At 36.4% G+C, this 14,999-nt stretch overlaps 1 protein-coding gene across 1 annotated transcript in view; it reads right to left on the bottom strand.

Moving 5' to 3' along the window:
- Window positions 1–1,456: 1,456 nt before the first annotated feature.
- The window catches only part of LOC104507371 (phosphatidylinositol 5-phosphate 4-kinase type-2 alpha-like), a 39,387-nt gene continuing 25,844 nt past the window's right edge, over window positions 1,457–14,999 (bottom strand). The window contains exons 4-6 of the mRNA XM_010148620.1: window positions 13,529–13,675; window positions 10,694–10,732; window positions 1,457–1,600 (exon numbers count right to left, since the gene is read on the bottom strand). Of these exons, the coding sequence (XP_010146922.1) occupies window positions 1,457–1,600; window positions 10,694–10,732; window positions 13,529–13,675 (330 nt within the window). The remainder of the gene's footprint in view (window positions 1,601–10,693; window positions 10,733–13,528; window positions 13,676–14,999) is intronic.

Raw genomic sequence — 14,999 nt, 5'->3', positions numbered from 1 at the left:
TAAGTGCTGTGCATTTCTTCTCATCATAGTGAAATCTGAGTGTTTACACATTGGGTACAAACTGCCTACTATGAGTTATCTAACAAGGGCGGAAGAACCCAGAAAAGAAAAACAAGGTTAAAGAACAGCTTGCCATTGTTAACATCAGGTACCAGATCACTTCACACTAGTGATTTACACATATTTAACACTGCTGTGTACAAATTTCAAAGCTGTAAAAAATAGCCTCTCAGGACATGATCTGGAATCTGCCATTATATAAACAATCCAGTAAATGATGTAGAAGAGTGCACGCAATCCACTTTCTGTGGTAACAGAGTCTCTTCCGTGTTCATTGCACATACTTTGGATCTTGTCTGCAACCTACTTACCTTAAAAGCATTAGTCAGCAACATGTTAAAGCACATGTTAAAAGAGCACAAAACTTAAAACCCAAATAAACTTATCTCTAGAGCTGTGGCATTGGTAGAGCAGTTTTCCAGCGCAATATTTTAAACAGAAAATAAACACACACTGATATTTCACAAAATATTTATGTTTTCATAATTATCATCACCATAAATTTCTCATCATTATTATGACGGGTAATTAGGTTTCCTCAAAAGCAAGGTTTTGGATAAATTTTAAAGTTACAGTATTTTGTTTTGGGCACCTACCGAGACAGATCTGAAGAACTAGACAAGTCAATTCACAGAGCCAATTTGACATAAATAAGTCACAGACACATTGTTATCAGGTCTCTTCCAACAAGGAAAACAGATTTTAGGTTCTGAGTATAGGGACTGCAAAATACTGTGTTTAGTGATAATATTTTCAATTATGAAAACTAAAGTCAAGCTGTGTGAACTAGTTAGTGCAGTATTAATTTTGTTTGCTGAACAAGACCAGCTACAATATCATTTTACATTAAATTCCCATATTAACACTTTCCTCTGAAGTACTGACGATACTCAGCCAATTACAAATTTATATGAGAAGATCACATTAAGATAATGAGTCCAACTGCTATATACAAATTACACTGTACTGTTGCAATACTGAGTTAAAACTGGATTATTAATATGAAACAAACAGAACCTGCACTGCTGGGTGCAGGGGACGCTACACTCTCTGTTACGAACTACAGTCCGCGAATGGCCTCAGCTCTGGTGTACCTCCACCTGTAAAATACAACTCACCATACTTACCTCTCTCTCGGGGGCATTTGGAAGTACTAGGCTCGTAAAGTGCTTAAGTACTAAGTAGTACCATCATTTTAACATCACATCGTCAAGGCAGGGACAATGCATGGCAACCAGCTACGGCAGCAAGCTGTTTATCACATCAGCAAAAGTAGTGATCAACTCCTGAAAGTTTAAATTGTGTTTCACTTAAAACAGTCTTATAAACATGAGTTTTCATTAATGAATTACAGGTACGATTTGCCGGGCTATCTGTAATTTGCCACACATTTTAATCACATATAACTGAACAGGCACATTCTTACCTCAACATCCTTTTTGAGTTTCTCAAGGAACATCTTTTTGTTGCTCTCATCAATATGAATCTTTTGGCCATCGTTAATAAAATCATTGTCTTTGAACGTCGGCAGCTCTTTGGCCTAAAATAAACCAAAAGTCCTGTAAGAGCGGAATCACAGATAGGTGTGCGGTGAAGCTGCTGGTCTGATGCGGACCCCCGCTGGCAGTGGAGCCTCCAGAGCTTCCCTGTGCCCGACAGGGCACTGCTGAGCCACCTCTCCAAGGGGAAGCAGAGGCAACACCATCCCATGCAGCTCTCCATAACTGCACACACGGAGCTATCAGCTTAGTTTATCCCTCCTGTAAACAGCCTATCAGATATACATTTACTGGGCATGCAGCAAATGTAGCTAAGACAAAAATCTCTGACCCAATACTTGATTTGCATTGAAACTTGGTTTGCATCGCGCTTCTTCCAAGATGTCATTTGTCAAAGTGACTGGCAATAAGTGAGGCTGAAACGCAATCTGTACCTCATAACAAAGTGCTTGCATCCGATCTTATGGATGAAGTCAGATTGGATCACATTGTACACAGCTATTGTGAATGGTTTTAAGTGCCTCATACCAAATAATTATTTAAAAAGTGGACATGAATTATGTAACGCTGCCTAGAAGCAGTAAATGCCAAAGAACAACACTGCCTTCTAAATAAGTTATTAAACATTCTTGATGTTGGAGCATTAGTTGATTATGTTCATCTTTCACTCTCCCACGAAGTAATTTGCAACAGCGTTAAGGAAAGACAGAAAATTTTGTAAGACCAGTGCAGAGTAACTATTGGTTTCAGTACTAAGACCCCTCAAAGGGGCTCTTTTCAGAGGGCAGTGACTGGAAGTTTACTTGAGAAAAAAAAAACCTAGCAAGCCAACAAAAAAAAAAAAGCAGTTGCTTTGGTGTATTTGGCCAAGCAAACTAGAAGTAGGAGTAGCTTCTCCAATCAGAGCTTTTAAAAGATGGGCCCATTAACAGCAATGAACAGCCTTTCTCCCTGCACCCACCTTTAAAAGAGAGTAGGGAAGAACAGGTTTTTGACAGAGAAAATGTTGCAGAACAGCCAAGTGCTGCAACCCTCAATGACCACGAACTAATGGGTACCTTGAATAAAACAATTTCCCCTTAATCTGAAAGTTCTTCTACTAGGAATAAAAGGCAGCTAACATCAGCCTACTGGAATGTTCTCCGTAAGTTTAACGAGTCTGACATTGCTTATAACCTTACTGGAGACAGTATTTTTCACAAGGTTTATTTTCTTCCTACAACACAGTACGGAAAAGAACCTCGGAGGTTCTTTTCTCGTCTCCAACATGTACATATCGGAAAGCACAGCATTAAAATGTGAGCATCACGGTAGACCCTGAAATGCCCTTACAGATCTTCACAGTGGCCAAAAGTTCTCTTCGCTGCTAGGCTGTGCACAGAAATGACTGAAATGCTCAGTTCCCCAACTGCCCATACTTATGTTTTGGACCTGGAACTTTTGAATTGCTCAAGATGCCACAATATTGTTTTTGTTCAGAAAAGTGACCCTTCTCTTCCAATTACTGCTCAAAACCAATGAAGCAACTAGTAACATTTTAATAGTTATGAATCCATGTTAAATCCGTTGCATTCTGACACCTATGAACTCTGGAGAAAAAATAACATCCTAGTCTGGCTGCTCTGAATTATTATTGTGTTGCACCAAGAACATTCTGATCTATTACAATACCCTCTGATAGAGATCCTATAATTTAAAATAAAATGAAAAAACCCCAAGCAGCTGAGATGGAGCTGTAACTTACTCATCCATCCCAGACCCCTTCCATGGAGGAGCCATCCTGCAGTGCTCTGCTGCTTCACTTAAAGATGACGTCACACTTCTTGAAGCTCACAATAAATTGTTTACTACAATATGCCAGCACAGTGTGCATCAATTTTCTTTCTAGACTACTCATAACTGGTTTAGGATGAAAATGAGTAGGGGAAACATCAGATAAACATTCCAGATTAACAGCTGTAGAGATTAGCATACACAGTCGAGCGAACTGTTCCATGGACGAGGACTAATTCTGCAGGGGCGGGACTGCAGATCCAGGGATGTTGCCAACACCAGAGGATGGAATCCAGTGCGTGGGATGCTTAAGAGTGCAGAAGAGATTTGGATGAACTAATTTAGGATGAGAAAATAATGAAAAGAATGCAGAAAACCAACCTCCATTTCTAGCCCAAAGCTACTAAAAAAGAAAAATCCCCAGATTATCTTTTCATTTCATATATCCAAATTATTTATTAATCCAGGCAGAGGGTAAAGTGAAACAAACCCATTAACTCTGGAAAAAAACCCTATTAATGCTGTCTGAAGCTGGGTAGTGGGTAAAGAGGAAGGATGTGCTTGTGGTTAAGAAGCTGAGATGCAGGTTCATCTGTAGGCTCTGCCACAGACTTCCTGTGCAGCACAGCATCTGCCACTCAGACCCGGCGGGAGGGGGAAGCACGCTTTGCACCAAAGACAGTCCTATCTTCAGTAAAAATCAACTTGCATGAAAAGCAATGTCTTTGTGGAAGATGCTAGAGCTGGCAAGCCGGTCGTGCAGGTGCCACGCACTACTTTAACCTTGTCTCTAATCTATTTTTAATAAACATGAGCGAGCAAAGCTGACAGAGCCACATTTCTTGCCTGCCATCGTAACACCCATGGGGTACTTCCAAGGACGTTTGGGGCAGTGAATCAGCTCTCTCCAAAAGGCAGACTCTTCACTGCCTCAGTGCAGGCTCCCACCATCCCCAATAATGCCTCTGAGGATTTTTCTCAGAGGTCATTTTTCTTCACCCAAAACGACTGTAGCTGGGAAGGCCTGGCAAGTGCAGAACTGCAGAAATTAAAAACCAGTACCAAGGCATGTGAACAAAAAGGAAGAAGAAATAAAAGCGGTGGGTTCTATATAACAAACTGAACCTAAAAAACCCAAACAAACCCAAACCAAACACTACATGCCAGCAGTTGCCCTCACCACATGATTTGTATGATGCCTCCCAGCCTATTCTCTTCCCTCTTTCCAGGTGTTAGCAGACAAAACTTTATTTTGGTGTGCTAGCCAATATAATTCTCTTTAAAGCTCAATAGCCCTAGGATACTGTTCCAGTCCCAAATATTCCTAATGACAGCCAGCACTAGCAGCAATTCTAGTAGTACTTTAACTAAAATGAATGTCTTAAAATTGATTTGTGAATTCAGGAATTAAAACCTATGAAATATGCGACTAGGAGGAGCTCTTGTAGTTATTTAAAATCCATAATATATGTGTTCATATTGAAAAATCCTAACAGGTACATTTTTTTCTTACACACCAAAACAAATAGTAACAAAGAAAACCACATTGTGGCAGTTTAAAACACTATGTGAATGAAAAAAATTGAGACTTTGCTTTAATGAAATAATTGATATGGTTAATTTTTCATGAAGTCTCAAATATTTCCAATGAAGCAAAATCCTTGTTGGAAAAAGATTCTCCCAGAATGTAATTCATTATAATGAACATACTACTATCATTAAAGAACTAAATATTTTAAGAGCTGCACAGGAGATGAACATCTAACTACTTCCACTAAATTAATAATAGATTTTCTTTCTGAACCATCTCCATAATTTTTAATCCCCTACTTAATGCAATAAAGGCACAATAGATTTTAAAAATATGAAGTATTTATTTATTAAGAAAACCCATGTTATTTGCACACTTCAGGTTTGCATTCCGAAGTTTGCCATGGTCACAGAGAATTTTAGTGGCAGGAAGATTTCACTGTATTTAAAAAGGCTGAAAAGCAATAAAGTATCATTTGACTAAGATGACAGAATGTGTAAACCCTGACTGAAAAAACTGAAATTGTGGTGAAACAGTCCACTGACACTGATTTGGAAAAAACACAAAATTCTTGTAAGATAAGAATCAGGTGAAATTTTATTTCTAAATGAACATGGAACTAGTTTTTGGAGATTCCTTAACAAATCTCAATTCAGCATCCTATCCTAAGATTAGCAATTTTCATTTTTCTAAAGGGATTTTTGCGTGTCATGACCAAAAATAATGCTCATGGCTAACATTAATGCTGACATTTTAGAAGTAGCTCGCACAAACAGCTGTAGGACAGTTAGGTTTCAAAATAAATCTTGGACTGAAAAAGGAAAAAGACTGTCTTAACAATCTGGCAGCAATTTCTCACCTAACAAAGGCAAAGATTAGGTTGTAGGAGAGGTTGCGTAGCAGTCTTATTGTTTGGAAGGAGCCATGAGTCACGTTATTCACACAGCTAATCAGGGCAAAATTGTGCTTACAATTTATAACTTTTGAAAATGGTATAAAACATCTGTGAAGAGTGAAGTTCCACAGCCTGGGCTTCTTTTAACAGCAAAGGACTCACATGTACTTTAAAAAAAAAAAAAAAAAAAAAGTAGGTTAGACTAACTTGAGACTGACTATGCTCAGCAGCATATATAGAAGAGAGTATTTTTGAAAAAAGGATATTACACCAAATATTGTTTGCAATAATTTGGCAAAAGTGGTTTTGAACTGAATCAAAAATCTGGAATCACTACATTTACATGACGGAAGAATAACTAGAGGTCTCTTTGGAAGTCTGACGATCACAGCTTCTTCCCTCCAGTAGTTATGGGAGCTAGGTCCAAACTTCTGTTGTACAATTTGCCTTGTCCTAGACAGGGGTTTCTAACCAAACGAGGGTCTGCAGCTCCACTTGCCATCACAGGACTGTAAATGGCACTGGAAATAGAGCTGTAACCCCAAAATGGTGTTTGAGAGGGAACACCGGAACTGTTTTAGCCAGTGTAAGTCATTTTTATAGAACAACAAAAGCTGCAGGACCTTGTAGTTGGATTAGGAATTTGAGCACGTACCAAAATAGTAACTATGCGCCTTTTCAATGCTAAGGGAAATGCATCCAGAATTATCCCTAGGGTTAATGTCTTCCTGCGGTAAAATGAACATGCAACATATAAAATGCAAGACAAAGTTCCCCCCCCCCTTTTTTTTTTAACATATGGAAAACAGACAAAAAACCCCACCCAAACAAAGAAAAGGCAAACTAGTGATTTGTTCTGAAAAACAACAATGTGGTTGGTTGAAGGCTAAATACTGAAATAGGAATCTGAACTCTGAATGTCTATTCTTGCACTGTGATGTTCTGGAAGTTGTCATCTCTTTACATACAGCCTTGGGATTCATTTCACAGAAAAACTGAAGACATGACTGACATGTCTGTTGTACAAGACTGGCATAGGAAGGAGACTGAAATCACTAAAAGAAGTTAAAAATGTTCTGAAATAAGAATTTTAAAATGGCAGGAAAAAATGGTTCAGATTTTAGGATGATCTACCCTGAAGTTTTACCATCTGACATCAAAAGAAAAAATTTGCGAATAAGCAATCTTGTTGCTATGCCCCTGTACTAAAATCCTTTCTTTAGCTATAATTGTCCTATCAGAAATCAATTAATTACTATATGTTGTAATACATAATGTAGAATGTAATGCCAAGAAGTGATTTGTTACATCTGGCAGCATCTTCCAATCTATTTATCAGAGCTACGTATTTTGCATGGTATTTAACTAAGATGCAAAATAGCTGTCAACTATAGCAATTTTTTTTACCCCAAAGGAACTTGGATAGAAAATCCTCTGTTCAAACGTATTTCCGTGATTTTTTTGCATTTATGCTTAGTTATGAAACAACACATACCACACAATTGGCAATGCAACCAGTTTTAGATTAATTTAAAACCATAATAAACTATGAAATTGCTCAAGAAAGATGAAATAAGGTGGGCTTCAAGTTCAGTTAGGTTTTATTTTTCTTCTTCTAATTGTCTTCTAGGTTGCTCACTCACAAACAACATGCTAAGTTCTTCGTAAGTGCAAGTACACGCAGCTGTAACTGCCAATTTGATGTGGTACTGTAAAGTGTAATTGTGAGCAGGTAGACCAGCAAGGGAGTTATGCATTATTCTGGTTTCACTTAAGAGGGCAAAATCGGCCAAGGAATGAATAGAAAATACCCACCATTAAAGTAATAAAATTTAAAAACTAAAGAGAACTAAAAATTCTATAAAGAGAAAATAAAGATTCTAAAAAAAAGAAAAAAAAGAAGAAAAAAGAGCAGCTGTCAGAATTTGACAACTGTTGAAACACTATGTTCCTTTTAAATTCAATACATCTGTAAGTGTATGTTACGATACTTGTTTCCAAGAAAGTGATGCTTTTACTATTAAAAATATCACTTATAATACACAATTCCTCTCATTTGCATTAAGGTGGAATCTGAGGGATGGAGCTTGTCTCTGCACTGATTATCACGAAATATTGAAATGACAGTTTCAGAGCTTCTCATCAGTATGTTAGGATATTAAACAGCTGAAGACAGTCAAACAGGAGATAAACTGAAAATACGACAGAAAAGTAAAATTCTCAAAGTAATTCCAGCCAGCTTTTCTTCCTAAACCTGATTTTAAAAAACATGTTTGAATACCATTTTACACTACTAAAGTAGAAAAAAAATACATTTTTTCCCCTGATTTCTTATTTTACAGCCCATTAAATCTTTCTTCATAATTGCCTTTTCTTTATTAAATAAGTAAATAACAAAGGAGTAGCTCAATAGGAAAAAGGTTCAAGAACATAATTTCAGCCAAGTTTGATATTTCAAAGTAATTGATCTAAAATTTGCAGTCAGCATTAGAATGTGACTGAAAGAATTGCTCTTCAGTTTTCTGACTTCTACAGCTTTAAAGAAAGCTAACATACTGTGCTTGATATTCTCCAAACCATTTGATTACTTGAATATTGGCGTTTGAAATTAAATATGAATTACATAAAAGACCATTTGAAAACTACAGCATTGCCAGACATTTTAACACCAAAAGCTTCCTGTATTTTATTACTTTTCTGTTTTTCAGATGTGAATAGCAGCGGATACCTTTATAATAAGTAATTAAATAATGCTGCCATTAATTGGAATTCTATTATTATTAATGTCATTTCAGGGTGATATTAATAAATTGATGATTTAACATACCTCAAGCTAAAAATCAGCTAGTAAGTTAATACACCAGCTGAGTATTTGAGATCGTCTGGTTTTGTTTAATCATTCAGAGCGATTTCTTCTAATACAGGAGATGCTAAAACCTCTTCAGAGCACTCGCTCAAATACCTTTTTTTTCCAAGCTAAAATTTTCCAGACATTTTGACATCTTTAAAGATTGGCTTGAGATTCCCACAGAAGTCAATAAACAAGAAGTTTGAAATAGGGACATCTACTTAAGAGAAAACTGAATTGAAAAACCGTGTTACAGGGCCCTCACTTGGCAGTTACGACTAATGGACCATTTACATACTCGTGTCCTCCGCTCAGTCCTCAAGGCCCTGAAATCAGTGCCACACACATGCACAGATTCATCTCACCATAGCAGCTGTTTAGTACTGCTCAGAGTGTCAAGAGCAAACTTTCTTTGTCCATTCGTATAAATACACAACTCCCTTTTTATTTAAGCTTAAAAACTGTGCGTTAGAAACGCTTAAGTAGTTTAGATGAGTAAACCACTGCAGTTCTAGTGCCTACTGCAGGAGATTCAGATCACAGTGACGATGAATGCTCTGAACATCTACAGACACGTGGTAATGTATTCTTCTGCCCCTTTCAAATCAAACAGCAGACTCCAAAACTTAGACAAAAAGACATGCAGTAAGCAAAATATTATTTTTCCCTTGCTTGAAACCCTACAAGTCTTTCTTACTGTATTTGTAAAATGTTGTTCCCTCTGTGGACTTGAAGTCTATCCAATTAATTCCTTTTCTTAGAAATGTTTATTCTGAGTGTTAGGCTTGTGGCTTCCCTGCTGCGCTGCATGCATTGCTGTTTGAGGGGAACGATGAGCAACAGAAGGCTGTTCGAACAGCCTCAGACCGTCTTTTTGCAGCACCAATAAGCTTAGTGTAGTTCTGTCTCCAAGAAATCAAATTCCTTTGAAAAGAAAATAATGTCTGAGATTTAAAATAGTAGAAGGATAATTTGGGGGAGCAGGTTAAAGGGGTTTTGGTTTTTTTTTTTTTTTTTTTTTTACATTTCTTTCATAGAAGAGCTCAAAATGAAAGGGGAGATTCTAGATGTGTTCTAGTTGATAGGAATTTTTGGCACTGGCCCGACAGCTACTGCATGCCCCTTACTCTTCAGCGCACTTGTGTGATCTGTAGAAGACTCAAAGGCAGGCATGGTACAACTAATGCTTAGGGGAAAAACAAATGATCTAAATGGAATTTGGGGACAACACAAAATGAAGTCTTTTAAGTGAACTGCTGAATGATCTTATGCTAATTCAGAAGGAATGTGTTTGAAAAAATTAAGAAAACAAGTGTCATGGGTTCCTAGACTTCGCCCAAATCTGGCAATCTAAGAAGTCATAGATGATGGAGACTGTTCCACCTTCAATTCTCTGTAGGATCTCTAGACAAACCTCTACTAAAGCACCTTCAGACTATTTCACAGAAATCTGAGAGAAATGTTGATTTTGAGAACATTAAATTTTCCAAATGAACAGAAGTAGGAGATGGAGAAAAACAAAGTGATCAAATTCCTGTTAGAGGAAAGTTTCAGCCTAGAATTTGAGGGAAACTGTCTCTCATTATAGCTTCATGTACATCTAAGACTGTCAATTGTTTGCTCACTTGTATGAGCTTTACATACCCAAAGAATCTCACAATTCAGTTTGTTTCATCTTTACATTCACTTTAGAAGTGGTGCCAATATCACATCATTCCATTAACTGACATGGAGTATCCATAAATCTCAGTATTAAAGAGCAAGAGAAAGAAGATGAAGCAGCAGGAGAGAAGAGAAGAAAGTCCTGATGTTTTCCTACCACAGGGCAGGCCCTGAAGAAGAAGAAAGGAAAAGGAGGAGGTAGAGGATTGGCTCACTTACCTCTGAAATCTCAACACCATTGCAAACCAATATTCAAAGGTCTGCAGAAAATAGAGGAAAGATAAAGGAGGGAATAAGGTAGAACTCAAGAGGGGAGTATATGACAGAAAATAAAGAAAAGGGACAGAACAGCACTGGTTATGTTTGTTTGTCCTGAGACTAGCTAGCAGTTAGACAACTGAAAAAGAAAGAGAAATGCACCATACCTTTTCTTTGTCACTGGCTTCTCGAGCCACAGTAGAGCCCTGAAACAGAAAAAATGGATCTAAAAATGTGCATATGTCAGAAACTAATTTGAAAATGTTACGATAACAGGTCAAAAAGCGGATGAACTGAATCCTTCTGAGCTTGAGAGCTGTTTCAAAGAAAGGTGATACAGTAGGTAGAATGCCCAGGGCTGCTGAACTGCTGCAATCACTTGAAGATGATGTATCATGAAAGAAGAAAGATGAATTAAATCCTGAAATGCTCTACACCTATTGTCCTCCTCTCCCTCACGTCTCATCCTCATATTGAGACTATCATCCTGGAAGTTGAGTTTGCTTGGCAGACTTCTCATCTTTTTGTGCCAAGGTAGCTGTACAGTTATGGAACAGCCTATTCTATATGACTATTTGAACATATGTCATACACATTCGAAAAGGATGCACACAATATAAACACATAAAAATATTCAAAAAGATCACAGAGTACAAACAAGAACAAAGCACCTCACAGCAACATGAAGTCAAAAGAAGAGATGAAACCAACTGTGGATTCATAAGATTTACAGTGCTTGCCAAAGACATTTTGGATATTTAATTTATAGTTTTAAAGTTTTTTTTTTTTTTGCTTAAAACTAGTAGGCAATATGGTGCTTTCTGAATAAGCTGGAGTTGACAAAAAAATGTCTGTATATATTTCCTTGCAAATTTCTTGGAGCAGGACCACACCTTTAAGTACCCAGCATTTGCTTATCACATAATAGCACTACAAGAAGTAACTATAAACATGATAATTGGACATTGAAAGATGGGCAAATTAGCTCTATTTTTTGTTGGAAGGTGTGCATTTTGTAATAAGTACTGGAGTGGAGTCATACTAGTTTAAAGAATGTGAGGATTCACAACCACATCTTTTTACACCATGTTTTATTCTGTTTGCAGAGAGAAACTTAGAAAGAATGGAGAGAAAAGGTAAATTGGACAGTACTTTGGCAGTTATTATGTATGGCCCAGCAAGCAGGGATTTAATTACACTATATTGTTAGATGATAATAAAGCCTGGTAAAACCCTAACATTTTAGTTTACTGATGATACACCTTTTATGCTGTATTCTGTGCTCCAACAGACTGTTCGGCCTGAAAAAAAGATCAGCTGAAAACCAAACTGGAGGGAAAAAATTGGATTTACAACAGTAAAATTAGGGACATGGCTATATTTTACACTGAAGCCATTTTAATAAAATGGCTCAGTGACCAGGAAAATACCTTTAAAATCCTATGCTACTCTGTGGTCTCTTTTTCTTAGTACCTATATAGGTAGAGACTTGAGCTACAAGTGAACTCTAAGCTGGTATCAAAAATACTCATATAAAAAAGGTCTCTGAACCTACAACTGCAGATGATTGTAGCAATGAAAAAAATCAAGAAAAAGTGATTTATAATATATGCAGTGTCACTATAAATCTGCTCAGTGAAGGGGTTTGTTTTCAAGAATAATGAGATTGATGTTAAATTTAAGTTGCAAGAGAAGTTTATCTTTAAAGCAATTCTGTCCAGCTGGACAAACTGAATAGAGCACAGAAGCATTCACAGAGGTAAACAATAGCAAGAGCTGTTGACACCAATGCTAAGAATGTACTGCATATCATTTGTTTTTCTGTTATGCTTTTGTCCCTTTTTTTAATGCACCTGGACATTACGATGCCCTAACACACATACAGTTCTCTCAAATTAAAAAATATCTTTATTTGGTAAGCTCTGCTGCCAATAACACTAAATACCAAAAAGTCAGTTGTTGACAATCTGGAAATCAGTTCTTATAAACCACATTAAGTCAACTATCTAAACACCTGCTAAGTAGATACTTCACAGTAGGAAAGGATGGTGCAGTACATGGCATTACAAATCTCTTAATATACAATGCTAAATAAACACCTTAAAACAAATTTGCAGATGCACTTAGTGGTTCAACACATAGAAATTGAATGTGTTAGGAAGAAATAGGTTTCTATGAGGAGACTTTATGGAGGAAATTAAAATACAATCCCTTTGGTAGATAGGCTAAGACTGTATTTGGGGAATTCATTGTAAGCACTGTATATTAACCATTGACAAAGTTACAATGAGCAGATAAACCTTCTGAAACAAAACTAAAACACACCTTATAGAATCATAGAATGGTTTGGGTTGGAAGGGACGTTAAATATCATCTAGTTCCAACCCCCCTGCCATGGGCAGGGACACCCTCCACTAGACCAGGTTGCTCAAAGCATAAGAAATAGCCTTTTTTAAAAAAAAAAAAAAATCTGTTGCTTTAATCATAAAAAGGCTATTTTTTTATAAGAACCTTCTCTTTTTTACTTGAATTATTTTTAAAATACAGAATGAACTACGAAGCATTTGTCACAGTGATGAACTTTATTAGTAGCATTTTATTGGTTTAAGTCACAATGATATTTATTTATTTATAAAAGCCCTCTGCAGAATCAGATGTTGCTTTCCATAATGTTGGTAAAAACCTATAGGAAGTGGAATTATTATTGTACTTGGTTAAAGGTAAAACTCTTCGCACATTAGTTACATTTAACAAGCACACCTGGTTAAATTGCTCAGTTTAAAAACACACAATATAAACAAATTTGTACATTTTGTATAAAATCATCCTTCAGTTTTGCTAAACCTAGATGCAGAAGTAAACAAGTTAATGCTGGCTCTTACATAACACAAATTTAAATTAATTAGAATTCTGAGCAATAGTCAAGCATCAGGATAATCTAACATTTATAATAAAGACTTTCAGCTACTTCATGAGTTATTTCATCAGCAGTTGTTCCTCACCTTTAAATCATATTTTCTATAAACAGATAAACGATGGCTGAAGACATTTCTTGTAACAATCATATATACTTCAACTCCATCAACAGTAAGCCGGTACATGCCCAAAAACTGGGGAAGAAGTGTATTCCCATGACATTCCACAATAAACTGCAGAAGCAAAAGAAAAAACAGAAATGAGGATGAATACGTGTTATAAATATATATTTTTACATTTTTAAAGATAAAGCACCCAGAAACACCACATTTATTTGCTGAATATACATTTACGTAAACCTTCCAAAAATCATGCTAAAACAAACCCCTTCCATCAGGAGGTTATCCTGCTTTTAGGCCAGTGTTTAAAAAAAATTAAAATCTTGAACTGCTTAACTTGTAACTTAACTTTTATAGACAATCTCATAGAAAGAACAGGCTCCATTTGACAGTCATTTCCACTTTTATGGTCCAAAAAGCACACCTAACGCAGATAACTGATATCAGAAACCAAACATTTTTTTTCAAACATCATATTGCTGTATTTTGTACTCCATTGTCCTAGGCTGTATACAATTTGTATGTTTCTCTGCTCTCAATATTTGTTTTTTTTATGATAAACATCTATGGTGCTGTCACCAGCAAGGGATATTATTTAGTATCACCAGCTTCCTGCTAGTTCCCACGTGACGGCTGCATTTCAGGGTCAATAGAGTTGAACAGTGAAGTGCAAGATCCATGTATTTTTTATTTACAAATCATTATATTTCTTTAAGGTGACCATATTCCATTACAAATGGGCGATTAACTTGTAAAAATTTGCCAACTGCACTTGAAAACTGACTTATTTTTTTAAAATCACATGCCTTACAACTAGTAGTTTGAAGTCCTATTGGAAAGGCTACTGGAGGAAGCAGAAAAAGTACAGGCTACATTGCCGAGAACTATTGAAGAATTAATATTTAACCCCAGAATAAAAACGCCCATGTTGTATTAATCCTAAAGCCAACTCAAACAGATCCAGTCATTTTGTGGAACCAAGGAAAAGTTAAGCCACAATGATGCAAACCAGAAAAGGACTCACCAGCTTTCCTCCTTCTTTTATTATGAAGTCTCAAACAGAAGAACTTGGAGAAAATTTAAAAATTCAAGCCCCAAATAGGAAACATGAAAACTAAGCAACAGTCAGCTTTTTAAGCAGATCAGCTTTTAAATATTCGTTAAATACTGAAGCTGCTGTTTCTTTTGTGCCAGATGACCTGGTTATTAGAAACACATTATTCTAAAATACACAAGACTTTAGTACAAGTTAACTGAATAAACAATTTGAATTATTTAACAAAGGTAGTTAGCATTTGGTAACAAACATAACAAATCTCTTGGAACCCCAGATATTTTGCAATTTTGAGTTCCTCTGTTAGTTTTAAGGAGTTTGTCTCACTAACTTAATACTGGAATCTGCACATATCACGTACAGTCTTCCCTTTTTTAAATGGCA

Source organism: Eurypyga helias, unplaced genomic scaffold (assembly GCF_000690775.1).
Source record: "Eurypyga helias isolate BGI_N326 unplaced genomic scaffold, ASM69077v1 scaffold23783, whole genome shotgun sequence".
NCBI lineage: Eukaryota > Metazoa > Chordata > Aves > Eurypygiformes > Eurypygidae > Eurypyga > Eurypyga helias.
Note: the sequence above shows the minus strand (reverse complement) of the source record. Positions and strands in the feature narration are given on the sequence as shown.